Here is a 15,001-nt window from a genome sequence, read left to right as displayed (position 1 = left end):
TGCGGGACTCGATCCCGGGACTCCAGGATCATGACCTGAGCCGAAGGCAGTTGCTTAACCAACTGAGCCACCCAGGCACCCTGGAAGGCGTTTCTAGGCTCTGTACCACATTTCCCATCTCCAGGGCTCAATAGGGAGGCTGTGGCGGGGTGAGAAGCGGGTGAGGGTGTGTCCCAAGGGCCCAAGCCTACCTACTGATGGCCATGGCAATGATGACAGGCTCCCAGCCCGAGTACAACACCTCCCTTGTGGCTGGGCTCCGACGGGCCAGCACCACCCAGACGGGCAGCAGGGCCACGAAGAAGGCGCACACCAGGGGGTAGATGTATTGCCAGTCATCTGAGGGAGGCAGAGACGACAGGGAGGTGAGCACTGCGGTGCCCGGCTCAGGCCTCCCCCGGTTTGGCCCTGGCCACCATGCTGGCAGATCAGCAGGAACCCCACACCAGGTTCCTGGATCATCAGTCTTCCTGGCAAGCCCAGGAGAGGGGGGGCGGGCAGCCTTGTCCTTTGTGTGGATGAGGAAACCACGCTGAGAGTTTCCCAGGCCTGGGGCTGATCAGGGGCAGAGACCAGCTTCTAACGTTCCTTGCTTAGAGCCCCAGAAATCCCTGTCTCCCCACCCCCCATGCTGCAAGCAGATTCCAGGCTTCAGTTCCTCTCCTTTAGCCTTTCACCTTTACTCCTCCCAGGCAAGTAGGAGTCCACAGGACCAGGCAGGAATATATTTCTCAGATACTTTCCCCTGTGCCCCTGCTGCCTTGCGTGACTTTGAGCCAAGCTCGGGGGCAGAGGGGGAGTTAGTACAAAACTGCGCTCCAACCACACGGTTAAGAACATAGGGGAAATCCTTACACCTTTGCAAACCCACTGCTGTCTCTCCCAAATCCCACCCGGGGGTCCACCCTGGTCACACCCTCAGTGGCCTCAGCCTCACCCCGCTCCAGGTAGAGTCCCCAGCTGATGCCTGAGAGCAGTGCCAAGGTGATGAGGTCACCCAGGCTGGCGGCAATGGGCGTGGCCACGTTGTCTGGGTTGATTCCAATCTTTCGAGAGCCAATGATGACTCCAATCATGATCATACCTGGGGAGGAAAGGGAGGGGCCGGGCGGGGTGAGGAGAGATAAAAGGGATGTATCAACAAACAAAAGGAGAGACTGCAGGTGCCAGGCCGGCCCTCCCCTCCCCCACCTGGCCCTCCCTTCCTTACCCAACACCAGGGAGGCAATGAAGGCCGTGGCCACGCTGCCAGCACAGAGCAGGAAGGCGTGTGGGATACTGAAGTGGCCGTCAGGGATCCAGCCAAAGACGACGGCTGCGATGGACGCCAGGAAGCCCACGACCGTGGCCTGCACCTGAGGCGGGGGTGCTTAACTCAAGAGAGCCCGGGGGCAGCAGGGTTCCTAGCGGGGGTGGCCCGAGCGCTGGGCCGGCCCTCTTCCCGGCTCTCTGCAGCCCCAGGAGGCAGGCTGGGCTGGACTGTGCAGTCCCCCCAGGCTGGAATGGTGTCTTTATTTATTTAGTTTCACACCAGACACTGGTCCTGGGCAGCGTACCCCGCAGGAGCCCAGGACATGTTACTGGCCGAAGGAGCCAGTCATCCCCTCTGGGGACTGGGGTGAGAATCAGCAGAGCCTGAGCCTTCAGTCAGGAGACAAGGCCTGGGACTCGAGGGGAAGACTCCCAGTCTGGAACCCATGTCGCCTCACACGGAGATGGGACAACAGTGGCCGAGGACAGGCCAGCCCTCCCGAGTCCGATCCGTGGGAACTTGAGCCCAGTGGACCCCTGCAAGCCGAGAACTGACGTGGGACCTGCTGGGGCCCTCCCCGTCTTGGCCGCTTGCCTGGGAAACTTGGTCACCTCCTAGGGCTGCTTCGGGACAGGCCAGCTCGGCAGGATGCTGGCGCCTCGCTCACAAGCTGGCTGGGGCTGAACTCAGTCTTTCAGATTCCTGACTAAGGGGGAAGCTTAGCCCACCCTCTCTGGTCTCTGCTTTCTTACCTGGATGAGGGCCATGTTCCCAGTGATCATCCGCCAGAGCTCCTTGGGTGTGTCCATGTGCCCAATGTTGGCCTGGGAGAGGGAGGGGAGGGGGGCGCTGGAGCTCCAGGCTGGGAAAGGCCTGCGGCCCCATCTGTTAGGACCCTGCCTGGATCAGGAGGCAGTGAATGGGGTCTAAGACGCTGGGACGGGGACATAACCCCCAGGGAAAGTGAAGCCGCATCAAGGGGGCCGGAAGAAGGAAGGAGCTAATAAAGAGCCTGAGCTCCTGCAGCTGGGCGGGGGCGGAAAGGGGGCTCCCAAGCCATCCCCCTCTCTTCTCCTCTTCTCAGGACAACTGCTGAGCAGAGGCAGATTCCGTCCCGTAGGCTGCTCATCTGGGAAGCCCATTTCCACATGGGTCAGAGGGACCCGATCGCTGGCTCTGAAGCCAGCTTCCCATTCTAGGGCAGGAAAGGTCAGCTGCTGGTGTGGGACTGAGGCTGCCAAAGGGTTTGGGAAGAATGAGGTGGCACGGGAGTAGGCCGGAAGTCAGGCAGGGTGAGCAGGCTGGACAGGCTGCCACTCTCTCTGTGGCCTTCTCTAGACTTGTAGCCACAGGGGCCATCCCTGCCACCCGGCTCCCCTGGCCTCCCGAGTTTTATTGCTTCCCACCTCCCACCCCATGGCCCTGTATCCGGTTCAGTCTCTGGGCCATCATGGCCGATCTACGGGGCTGTGGGCAGGGAGAGTGATAAGCAGCCCCCTTGCTGTCTATTTCCTTAATGAAGAGTAAGCTGCCATGAGGGAAAGGGAAGGGGGTGGACAGGGGGCTGGGAAGGCCTGGCTCTGCTCCTGCCCAGCTGCAGAGTAGGGCTGGAGATCAGAGGAGGCCCCCGTCTGTGCAGGTGGAGGGACCAGCATGATGCTTGCCTGTCAAAGCTGCATAAACAGTCACGAGGTGGGTTGCGGAGCAGGGGGTGAGGCAAGAGTCCAGGGACGGCTGGGACATCCAGGAACCGAGCCTGGGAACCACTCTGGGCAGGGAGCCCCTGCCCAGGAGCAGGACACCCAGGCTGGAATCTCCCTACACCTTCCCACCCCAGCCCCACACTCCAGGCCTGGGCGCTTGGGAAAGGCCTGCAGTGATCTCTCAGTCTGGTTCTGTGTTGCCCCAAGTCTTCTGTGTGTCCCATGCTTCCCCGCCAGGACACTCACTGCAGTGGACAGCCTCGATGCCAGGGTCATTTCCAGGTTCCCCTTAAGCCCCAGCAGCGCAGGCACCAGGATGAAGACTTCTGTCACCTTCTGGAAGACTTCCCAGTGCTACAAGGTGAAAACAGAACCCAGGAATTTCAGTGCCCCAAACGGCTGGCATCAGGTTGAACAGAGAGTCTGGGATCAGAGGCTTGAGGAGGAAGTGGAATCAGCAGGGCGTGAGCACGCCAGCCGCCTTTTCTCCAAGAACCCTGGACCCAAACTAAGACCATGGTGCTCCAACAACACAGCCCCCCCTTCCTGCCACCCAGAAATGGGGAGACATGGAGGGGCTCATCCAGGCAGGAGACCCCAGCCTGGCTTCACTCCCCCTGCCTGCTTTCTGGAGGTGAGGGACAAGAGGTGAGGGCCCACACGGCTGTCACCCCAGGCTGGCTTACACGCCAGAACTCCTCTGTGATCCCCCCTCAAATAGCAATCCCCAACCTCTTTGCCTTCAGTCCAGTTTCTCCGTGGCCTCAACCTTGGGTGGTGTTGTCTCAGCTGTTGAGAGCTGGGCTCCATGGGGCTGGGACTGAGGAGATTAGAGTTTGTTTGGTTTCTGTGTCCAAGGGCTTTGGGCCTCAGCCACAGCAACTCTCCTCCTCAATAGGCTCTGAATTAACACCAGGGCCCCCAAACCTCTGCGTGCTGGTTTGCAAGAGGCTTTTCATGTCTCCTCTGCAGTCCCTCACCCCACATACCTCCCCCAGGCTCTCAGGAGAGGTGAGGGGGATATATACTCACTGCAGGATATATCCCCTGCAGGAAGAGCAATGGACTAGGGGTCAGGAGACATGGGTTCTAGTCCCGGGCCTATCGGGCTTGGCTCTCCCACCAGCTCCTTCAGCCAAGAGCTCTTCGGTGCCGACTGCGTGCTAGGCTGCATGTAAGCACTCTACATTGTACAGTTTCTCATTTCGACCAATCAACAGTCCACTCAGGTGGGGGCTATCTTTATCCCCATTTTGTGAATGAGGAAAATGAATTTCAGAGGGCACTATGCTTGTTCGTGCTAAGTGGGAAAAACCAAGGAGCCAGGATTGGCTATTTGAAAGCTACTTTAATTGCAAGTGAAATCGAAGACTGGCAAAGAAGCCTGGGTTTGCGTCTCTCTGCCACATGGGTTCCTTTATTTGTTCTTTATTTGTTTTAGGAATGGTTTGGAGAGGGAGGAGGGGGCAGGTGGCCAGGTGGGCATATGGAGGTTGACGAGGGGGTCATGGTCAGGAGGCAGAGCGCTGTAGGTGTGAGGACACTGGACTGAGAGCCTTGGGTCTCCTACAGAGACCACAGGGATGGGCCTCATGCTACCTCCCCAGCGTCCTCCCCAGCTGGTCCCCGGATGAGCCTGGGGACCTCAGACACACTACGGGGGCCTCAAGCTCCCGACTGTAAAATGTACAATTCAGGGGCCACGTCGGAGGGTCTCTAAAGGCAGTTTCAGCATTGACACTCCATAGTTAAGAAGGAGGATGGCTGCAAATCAAACCCACAATGAGATTTATCACCTTATGCCCATCAAGATGGCTACTACGAAGATACCCCAGAAAGCAACAAGTGTCGGCAAGGGCGTGGAGACACCCGAACCCTTGTACACTATTGGTGGGGCCATAGAACGCTCCATTGCCTATGGAAAACAGTAGGGAGGGTCCCCCCAAAACTAAAAATAGAACTACCATATGAGCCAGCAATCTCACTGCTGGGTATATATCCCAAAGAAGCAAAAGCAGAGTCTTGAAGAGATATTTGCTCACCCACGTTCCTAGCAGCATTACTCACAGTGGCCGAGAGGTATAAGCAACCGAGGTGTCCACCGATGGATGAATGGACACACGGAAGGTGTATACGTCCAATGGAATGGTATTCATCCTTCAAAAGGAAGGACGTTCTGACCTGTGCTACGACATGGATAAACCTTAAGGACATTATACTAAAGTGAAAGAAGCCAGTCACGAGAAGACAAATACTGTATGATTCCACTTATATAAAGTATCTAAAGTCGTCAAATTCATAGAAATAAAAAGTAGAATGGTCGGTTGCCAGGGGCTGGAAGGGGATTTAGTGCTTAGAGTTTCAGTTTTGCAAGATGAAAAGTTTTAGAGGTGTTGCACAACAATGTAATATAACAACTACCAAACTGTACATTTAAAAATGGGTAAGGTGATACATTTTGTTATGTGTTTTTTTAACATAATAATAATAATAATAATAATACAAGATGAGCAAGGAGTATCAGAGGGGGCCAGGGCTAGGGCCAGAGACCTGGGGAGGCTGGACACCAGGAGGGCCTATAAGGTAAGGATTTCTCTTTTCCTGTCAGAAAAAGAGAAATGCATTTTGTTTGTGTGCGTGTGTGGTGGGGAGAACTCCATCCAGGACTCTGGGGGAAGGGCGCCTCTCCTTAGGCCTAGAGCACACGCTTACCTGAGCTCCTGGTCTGGCCCCTCACAGGCAGAGGGCTTAGGACTCTCTTTAGGGGAGCCCCTCTCTAAGACTAAGGATGGCAAAGAGTCCCCCCTGCCCTGCTCCCTCTTTCCCAGCAAGTTGCCGAGCTTGGAGGTACCCGCAGGAAGAGGCAGGCCCTCGCAAACGCTGGAAGGATGCGAACCCCTTGTCACTCCCGAGGTGCCCTGAGAGAAGGCAGCCCCAGCGAGCCCCATCCAGCCTGGAGGAACTCGGGCACTGTTACTCTCGGACAAGGCTGGTGCCTACCACTGGGGCTCCAGTTCCCTGCAGGCCCGGCCACACGGGGCTGTGCCTCATCCTTTCTCCCCTAAACCAGCTCCAAGGAGGGGAAGACTTCCCCTCAACTCCCCTCCCCTCATGAGGGTGGCTGACTGGGGGCTTTCAAAGCTTCTCTCAGAGCACAGCCTCATATCCCCTCCTCACTGCAGACCATCTGCCCCTCCCTTGGCTCGGCGTGGGTAATGTATATGGGCTCCCGGAGTCAAGGAGCCTGGAAAGAGATACGTTAAGTGTATGCATGGAATACTGTCTAAATTGTTTGTAAGGAACATTGTTTGTCTTTGTGATTATTTAAGAAAAAGAATGTAGGAAGCGCAGCTAAGCCCCTCTCAGCACTCCCAGGGCCCTCTGCCTCCCAGCACGCACGTTAGCAGGACCAAGAAGGTATAGGGTTTCAGAGGTGATGAGCTGAGAGACAGACAGGCAAGGGGAGCAAGCCACCACAGTACCAGCCCCTGTGCAGAAGTCTTCCCAGCCCACACAGAATTCAGCCTGGGATCTCACACCACCTGACCAGCAATCCCAGCAACGCCCTGAGCCGGCACGTGGGTCAGAGTAGCCAATTCCTACACACATACTTTCTTCACCCACAGAACCTTCTCAAAGAGGCAGCTCAGGCGGTGTCTCTTTCTTCCTTTGGCCTAATTCAGGCCCATCCTATTCATCCTGGCTGGGAGTGCCTGCCTGCCCCGGAAGTCAGACCTGTCAGCCAAGCCTGCACCCACGCCTTCCTGCTCTGCTGGGGATAAAAAAGGGAAGCACTGCCCCACTTGGCAGGGGGAGGGCGTCCACAGACAGCACTGCTTTTTAGAAATGCAGCTCCTCTCCCCTGTCTTTCTCCGTCCTTGACACGGGCTGCGGTTGGGGGCTCATTGGGCTCTGTTATCCCGGGAGGTGAGAAATGAGACTGTTCCCCCCACACCCCCCAAAATCATCCTGATTCAAAGCGATCACCCTAAATCTCGTACCTCAGCGGCCTAGCCGGTACCTCTCCCCCGTCCTTCCCTCTTGCCTCTTCCATCCCTTACCTCCTCCAGCCTCATATACTGACTCCTGCCTGCTTTCGAGTATTCTGCCCTGAGCTCTCCTCCCCCACCCCTCCCCGCCCCCAGACGGTAGAAGCAGGGAGGAAAGTCACAGCCAGGAAAAGTTGGAATCAAGACATTAAGAAGATGAAAATCCCTAGAGGTAAGCTCTGAGCCCCAGGCTGTGGGAGGACCCCAGAGGCTGGGCTGGAGTTGAGCTTTCGGGGTGAGGACTGAGTCCAATCACCTGTCTGAGGCTTTCCCCCTCTGCAGGCATCCCAGGTGTCCAAGGAGGAGGGCCTCAGGGCAGCGCCTGGGTATTCAGGGCTGTACAAAGTGTGAGAAAGGAAGTGGTCAAGGAGGACGGGATCTGAGAGTCCCGCCCAGGAGGGCTGGCAGCCCTGGGAGCAGGCCAGCCAGGGAGGATGCCTCTTTCCCCTCCCCTCCACTTTCATCTTGGTAGACTCTTCCATATACACAGCAGGGAGGAGAAGCTGGAGGAGGAGGTATTTGGGCGAGGGGGTTGTCTCCTTTCCTTGGGATCCTCAGCAAGTGAGTAGTGAGTTAAAATAATACCTGTCTTAACACAGTTGGCAATTCCAGGAAAGGTTGGTCCACCACCTCCTATCTCCCCTATCCCTCAAAAGGCTGACAGCAAAGGCGAGTGACTTCGGGGGCAGGCGGGCACTCCCAGCCAGGATGCAACGGCCTAGGACCAGACTTGGGGGGCGGGGGCCCAGAGCACCTGTGGTAGATTCGTATCCAACCATATTCAACCCCCTCCAGTCCCAACATGGGGCCCAATCCTGCTTTCCTTCCTAAATATCATGGGAACTTGCAGCCATGGTGGGACTTTGGAGTAGATGGCTGTCCCTTTATCCTTTTTCTACTTTTGGCCAGTACACCAGCCCCTTATCTCACTGCCGAGGCTGGCTGTGCACGTTGACTGGGCGAGAGGGCAGATAAGAGGCAACAGAAATGACCTTCCAGAAAGAGACTGAGTCCTCTGCAGTAGTATGGAAAGATGGGTTGGGGGGGGGGCCCTGGACCAAGGAGACATCCGCACCAACTCGAACTTCTGTTCATTTGCTCTGAGATGCTGGGGCCACTCTATAGCCATCTCCTCCAGATGGCCCCAGTCTTTTAGGCACTCCCAGATTCTGTCCCACTGAAGGCCAGCTCAGCTTATGAAGGGAGGATGCAAGTGTGAAGCCCTAGAAATCATCCTGCTCTTCCTGAATCTGAGATTGTCAGCCACCCCTCCCCCGGCCCCCCGGCCTTTGCTTCCCTGGATGTGGAATCAGAATCTCCCTGTAGTCCCATGTCCTGGTCTTTCTGCACCCTCCTCCTACCCTGATATCTCTGTAGCCATCTGCAGGGCCTGCTTCAACCCAGCTGTGGCAGGAAGGTTGGGGGAGGGGGACAAGGACAAACCAACCATTGTCATCCACATCCAATGGACCCTAGCTCTGGGGTGAGCCTAAGTGCCACACTCAGGGCAATTGCTGGTCCTCTGTGGGCATGTTGGGCAGGCTCCAAAGGTCCCTACCAATGTCTCAGGCTCATGGGTACAGGGTGGGGGTGGGGCAAGATGTCAGAAGCCTCTTCCAGCTCTGGAATTCTCTGAGTATGTGGGAAAGGGGTGGGGGTGGGGGACTGCTAAGGACCTTTGTTCTTGTCCACTTTAGAATATAACTCCAATTGTTCCAGATTCTGATCCACCCTGTTCTTCAAGGGAAGTCACAGAGAGCAGACTCCTGCCTAAGTCTTTAACCAACTGGTGAACCATGGACATGGTGTAGGCCATAGAGGTTAATGGCACGGACTCTGAGTCAAGATGACCAGGGACAAGTTACCTAATCCCTCTAAGCCGAAGGTTCCCTATAGACAAAATGGAGAGGATTATGGTTTCCACCTCATGGGCCCACCTCCAGAAGGGCCCAACAAGTGCTCCCTATTACTGTTATTAGTATCCAGAAAATAAAACAACTGGAACGTGGCTCTATACCTCTTTGTAAGTACCAAACCAGAACCCAAAAACTCTTAAGAATGAGAATCAAGGCCACAGCGAAGAGATGGAAGAGTCTTATTTCTCCTCCTGCCACTAGGCCCCCTCACGGCCCTAGGAGGTGAAGCAGCCACTAGGGGGAGGAGTCCAAAGCCTCCTTCCCAGCTCCAGGCTGGCTTCCCAACCTCCATGAGGAACAACCCTGAAGACAGTAGGGTAGGGGAGAGGGAAGGCAGTACGAGGCGCTTTGGCATAACATAAACACCATCCTCATTAGCAACAAGCTTCTCCTAAGGGCTCAAGTCAAAGTGGTCCAGGTGGACACTGTTGATGGAACCACCTAGAACCGACCACCCTCAGTTCCCTGGGACACTGGCCTAGTAACCTCCACCCACCAGCAGGCCTCTCTGCATCACTGCTTGTATCCTTTGTAGGGCTGGCCTGGCACCGGGGAGGGGATGCTGAGTTCCATGTCCTCCTGGGAGATTTCATGGTTAGGGACAGACTGGGAGGTCCCCAGGGCCAAGGCCAGATCTCCTCTGGTCTTTGTATTTCTCCAAGTACCTAGGACAGAGCTCAGCACTCAGCAGGAATTTGATACTTGCTAACGATTAACTTTGATAAACCTAGCGCCTCCGGGGTAACTCCACTGGGCTTGTCTTCCTGCACTTCAAAACCTTTTCCCAGGAAACAAGACTGGGACCTCTTGGACCTGAAGGTTCTGGGTGAGTCCTAACGTGCAGTACGTTACATAGCACATCCCTGGCTCTCAGCTTCCAGGTCCTGACAATTCCCAACCTTAACGCTACCCAGTAGCTCCACAAGCAGCCCCCTTTGCCCAGGGCAAGTTCATGAAATACAGGTAAGAAGCAAAGAGGAGAGAGAGTTCTGCCCAGGCCTGGTTACATTCTGTCCCCATTTACACCCCATAGTTTGCACTTCCAGGTCTTGCCATGCCAACGCCCCACCCCACTTCCTGCCCAAATCATGCATCAGATAGCATGTACCCACCTCCGTTCCCCAAGGAGATCGTGCCAAGGTTCCAGGCAGATAAGCAACAGAGAATGCCTTTAAGAACCTTCCCACTTAATTTGAGACCCTCTTGGCAGCCAAACAAATTCCTGCCCAGCAGGGGGATGGAGGGGAGACCTGAAACTGAGCTTTCTATTGTGGGTATCCTTCAAACTCCAAGTGAAGGGAAAAGAAAGCATAAAGAGGAGTCCCATCTAAGTGTCTCCCCTACAGAGCTGGACTCAAGAGGAACGCCCAGGAGGGATGGCAGGCAAATACCTCGTTCCATCTCTCCTCCTCCATGCCTGAGCTCTGGAACAGATTCTGCTTCTGTTAAGCAATGCTGCCCTGACCACCTCCTCAGGGCTACTGGGCTTCCTCGAGGCTTCCATGGAAAGTAACTAGACCCAGAAGAAGTCGAGGACGTGATCCAAAGGGAAACGGTTCTAGGAAGCGGCAGCTGCTTCTCACAGGGAGGTGGAGAGAAAGCTCCAAGAGTTGGTTTCGCGGGAGGAAAAGGTAGCCCCGGGCTCATGGTCAAGAGCGGCCCTCCCCAGGTCCTACCTGCACGATGTCCAGCACCATGCCAGCAGCCACAGTCCCAAAGCCTGCCAGGAGGAAGGGGAACAGCACTTGCAGCCCGATGGAAAAGGAGGTCTCCTTGAGCGGGGAGGGCGGTGCGGGCCCCTGGTCCGTGCTGACGTCATCACTTTCATTGCTCTGACTCCCGTTCTCCAGCAGGGCGTCCTCCTCCCGGACCCCCTTGGCATTGGCCCGGGACTCAATCACCACCACCTCCACCCCGGCCCCATCAGGCCCCAGGAACTCTGAGGTCCCGGCCAAGGGCTCTCGCCCGGGGCCATCTGAAGAGCAGGGCGAGGGAGTAGGGCCAGTCCCGTTGAGCTGGTGGGCGTCCTTCGGCTCTGGCTTAGAGGACATGACGGGAAGGGAGGAGGGGAAGGGGAACTTTCCTTTCTCTCTCCCTCTCTTTTTTTCTTCTTGCTTTCTCTCTCTCCCTCTCTAAGTCGGGAAAGCACTTAGTCTTGGGGTGAACCCAGGCTTGGGCACCGCGGGACCTCTTCCCCCGGCTCTCCGGCCCTACCAGGCGCAGCAAACGCTGGTCCCCCGACAGGCAGCCCCATCAAGCACTGAAGCCGCGAGCTGGAGGGAAGCTAGAGACTCCCCACCAAACTCCGCAGCCAGCCACTAGGCGAGCAGAGGCCTGACTCCGGCCGGCCAGCGCGGGGCCGGGGGGAAGTGTATCTGGCCTCTTAATCTTCTTTGGTTCTGAGCAGCAGGGTCCTCAGAGCAGGGGGCATCCAGAGTAGAAGAGCCCAGCCGAGTCCGGGGCGCCCTCTGAGGTGGCCCTTCTTTCATGAAAAGTAGCTTGAGTTCAAATCCTGCAGAAGGCAGCCTCGGCCTAGGGCTGCCGCTTGGGCCCGCGCCCCTGGCTGGGCTCCTTCAGCTTCCCACAGCTCCTCCGGCTCCGCTCCTCCCGGCGCACTGTCTGCTGTCCTTCCCCTTTCCTCCAGAGATTTCCTTCCTTCCTGGGAAGACCTTGTCCCGCCCCAAATCCCTGGTCCTTCAAGTCACGAGAATCTGTGTGGAACACCTGATGTGGGAAGGAAGAAGACAAAAAGGAGAATGTTATGACATGGCCAAAGACAGCTCATACCGGGACAACTTTCCCACAAGGCAGGCATAAAGGGTTTGCTCGTTTCCTCCTTCTTTTCACTACCCATTCCTGCCCTGTGACCTCCGGAGGCCCAGCAGGCGCGACCCCTGCCGTCCTCCCACCCGGCAGCCCACCGCCCCACAGGGATCACTGCGGTAGTCAACAGCCGTGAGCTGGGGCCAGCCTGGGGATTGGGGCTGTGTGGCGCAGGAGACCTTGACATCGTCTTCTCAGTGACCAGGGGTGGACAGGGATGTCCTGGGGGAGATCCCTTCTTGAACGCTCATTAAAAACCCAGGGTTATTTAAGTGTGGTCTCCCAGTGGGGTCAGTTACAAATTCAGTCACAAGCTCCCTGCCACAAAGCACAGACCTCCGCTGCAGAAAGTGATTGTTTATAGTCACAAGACAGCTTGGCAAGACAAATAAACAGGGAGAATCTGATCATTAAATGCAAGTCTCCAGACCCACAAACGCCCTAGCCCCGAAGAGGGGAAACAAAACAAAACAAAACAAAACTAGAAGGACTCCCTGGGCCATGGGGCAAGGCTGCCAGACCAAGGCCAAGAGCCAGAGGCCTACCCACTCCTGCCCTTGAGAGTGAGCAGTGTTACAAAAAGCTCAGATGCTGACTGGGATCCAGGCTTCTGTCTCTACTTCTTTCCCCCTGCTCCTGGCCCTGTGGGTTTTTCAGATAGGACAAGAGAGTTATCTCAGTTTGAAGGGGAAGAGGGTAAAACTATTGGTTATTATGCGAACATTGCAGCTCCCTAGGTTCACCCTGTTCCCCAGGGTTACTGAGAGTTGGATATAGTGGAATTCTAAAAAGCAAAAACAAAAAACAAAAGCAGCAACTAAAAAAAAAAAAAAAAGTAAAGCAAAGCAAAACAAAATACAAAGCAGCATAAGCCAAAATGCACTTGCTCCCAAATGCAAGCTTCTAGCAGCAACAGCCCCGCTTTTCTTGTTTAAGGAATCCCCAGGCCCTGACCCCACTCTATCCCATTTCACCAAAACAGTTCTTACAAGGAAAAATAAATTTAAGGAGAATTTCCCTAGGTAAGATGACCAAGGACTTAAGTATTCCAGACACACACAATTAGTCAACTCCAGTTTGGGAAAAGGTGATTCAAACTCCAGTAACTGACCCATGGGAACTGTTTTCTCTTTCTATGGGCTCAAGTCACACATCCAGATTCCCTTTTCCAATCTCCTTAAACACAGTCCTGTGGTTCTCTCAAAGACCCTCACTAGAGATCCAGAAATTGCCCTCAGGGCAGGAGAGAGTCCACTGTCCCTATGCCAGCAGTGTGTGCTAGAACTTGACCCTCCCTCCTCCTCCTGTCTTCCTGGCAGGCTACCTAAACTGAAGGGGGGCTCCCAGGAAGAGAAGCCAGTCCCTCACCCCACTCCTTCCACTAAAGAGACTTCGGACGGGCCTAAGGCCCTCGGATGAAAGAAGCAAAAGTGAACCAGGATACCTTGAGGAGGGAACAAAAAAGACCCGTTTTAGTATCTGCAAACCCAGGGAGGGGGAGAAGAAACTGGGTGGCCTCCCCCGCCTCTCCCGCATTCAGACTCAGCAAATGCGCTGCGCGCCAGGGCTCCCGCCCTCCGCCACCCACCGCCCCAGACCCACCAGGACTGACCTGCCTCTCGCTTGGGAGGAAGGGGGGCGCCTGGCGAGTGGCAGCAGGGACCCGTGGTTTCGGGGGGTGCAGGGTTCCCCCTCTTCTCATCACTCCTCCTCGGCAGTCCTCCTCGGCCCCCGGCGTGCCCCCCTCCCCCGCACCCCCGGCCAAGGCGAGCGTCCAGCCGCGACACCCGGCTCGCTACATTTCGCCTCTGCGTTACAGCGAGGCCGCCGCTCCGCTTCCACGAGGGGTAGGTGACCGGGGAGGGCAGGATATACCGCCTCGGGCCCGGGCGGGGGGGACCCGGACGGGGGGAACGCGGGGCTGAACTCACTCGCCCCCAATCGCTTCTTGCCCGCGGACTTGGGCCCGACTGGTTGGCTGCTAGTGGCAAACGTGATCTGGGGCAGACTGGGTGGCACCCCCCCCTCCATCAAAAACAGGTTCGGGATGGACAACGGCAGCGGCCAATCGGGGGCCGGGCGGGGGGCGGGCTCAGCCTCGGCCCGGCCCCTTTCCTTCGCTTTGCGCCCGGGAGGCGGGGCGCCGGCGAAACGCAGTGCGAGGAGTGACGGGAGCTGCGGGCCGGCGGCCGGTGCTGCGAGCTCGCGGGTTCCCTCGCCCGGCGGCCGGCGACCCGAGGTTCCCGCTGCCCGGCGCTCGCGGCGCAGGGCCACCTCCTCCGGGGCCGCCCCGCCGCGCCGGGAGCCCGCCTCGCCCTTCCAAGGCGTGTGCGCCTGTGCGCGTTTCCTCGCGCATCTTGAGTGTTTCCTCCAGCCTGTGGCCTTCGGGAAGACCGGGAAGCGTCGGTGCGGAGCCCCCCACCTCTGCCCCCGCGGGCTCAAGCAGCCATCCCCGTGCTCCTTCCCGCGCTCGGCACCCGGAGAGAACCGTCCCCACCTCGTTCTTGGACACAGCCCCTCTCTGGTTGGCTCGGCACCTCGCGCTGCCTCCGGATCCCGCGTTCCTCTAAGCAAATGGCTCAGCCCTGACGGAACCGGCCTTAATAACGTCCCAGTTTTGGAAGGGGTGGGGATGGGCGGGCGGGAGGGAAAAGAGGTCAGACTCGCGCCTGGGGTCCCACGGGCACCACCTGAGGGAGGGGCGGGGGGTGGGAGGGAGCCTGGCTTCCTCTGACCCACTGATCTTGGTGGCAGCATAGGGGAGAGAAGTCTCCATCCCGGGCTAAACGAAATCCAACTTTCCCTGACGCACCTTGTGGGATCAAAGAGGGGTGTTCCCATCTCGCCTTTCGCCACTTCCTCCCTGGGGTATCTCCACCTCTCCAACGCAAGCTCAGTACCAGCTCTCTTTGGGATGTTTTTGTGCAGGGGGTGTGACCTACCCCAGAAGGGAACTGCCACCCCCCAGGTTTTCCCCTCTTGTCAGTGGAACCTGTGACCAGTGGTTCCTTCCTGCCCTTTTCCACGGGAAAAGTGGCTCAGGGGGCATTCTAGGTGACTCCAGACGCCTGGATGGGTTTTGGAGCAGAGATGGGCCTGGAGAGAGGAGAACACAGTACTGTTGGCTGCCCTTTCCTCTCTCGGACACACACGAACACACACACACAGCAACCTAAGCAGGTAATTCCTTTGGACGGGGTGACAAACATGAGCAACCCCCCCCCCCCCCCCCACTCTAGTACTTAGGATTATTTCAGT

The 15,001-nt window shown here is 57.0% G+C and overlaps 1 protein-coding gene across 5 annotated transcripts in view; it reads right to left on the bottom strand.

Annotated features, from left to right (window-relative positions):
• SLC41A1 (solute carrier family 41 member 1) overlaps window positions 1-13,757 on the bottom strand; it is a 32,816-nt gene extending 19,059 nt beyond the window's left edge. Inside the window, exons 1-7 of one of the 5 annotated variants that reach the window (XM_064593924.1) lie at window positions 13,356-13,757; window positions 10,597-11,644; window positions 3,202-3,309; window positions 2,005-2,076; window positions 1,211-1,355; window positions 938-1,084; window positions 192-339 (exon numbers count right to left, since the gene is read on the bottom strand). In XM_064593924.1, coding sequence (XP_064449994.1) covers window positions 192-339; window positions 938-1,084; window positions 1,211-1,355; window positions 2,005-2,076; window positions 3,202-3,309; window positions 10,597-10,971 — 995 coding nt within the window. In that variant the 5' untranslated portion in view covers window positions 10,972-11,644; window positions 13,356-13,757. The remainder of the gene's footprint in view (window positions 1-191; window positions 340-937; window positions 1,085-1,210; window positions 1,356-2,004; window positions 2,077-3,201; window positions 3,310-10,596; window positions 11,645-13,355) is intronic. The other 4 variants (XM_064593922.1, XM_064593925.1, XM_045876943.3 and 1 more) reach the window with 4 other exon arrangements.
• Between the last annotated feature and the right edge of the window lie 1,244 nt (window positions 13,758-15,001).

Source organism: Mirounga angustirostris, unplaced genomic scaffold (genome assembly GCF_029215605.1).
Source record: "Mirounga angustirostris isolate CCGP_5_RB_7025 unplaced genomic scaffold, mMirAng1.0.hap1 SCAF_6, whole genome shotgun sequence".
Classification (NCBI taxonomy): domain Eukaryota; kingdom Metazoa; phylum Chordata; class Mammalia; order Carnivora; family Phocidae; genus Mirounga; species Mirounga angustirostris.
This window is presented reverse-complemented; position numbering and strand designations above follow the sequence as displayed.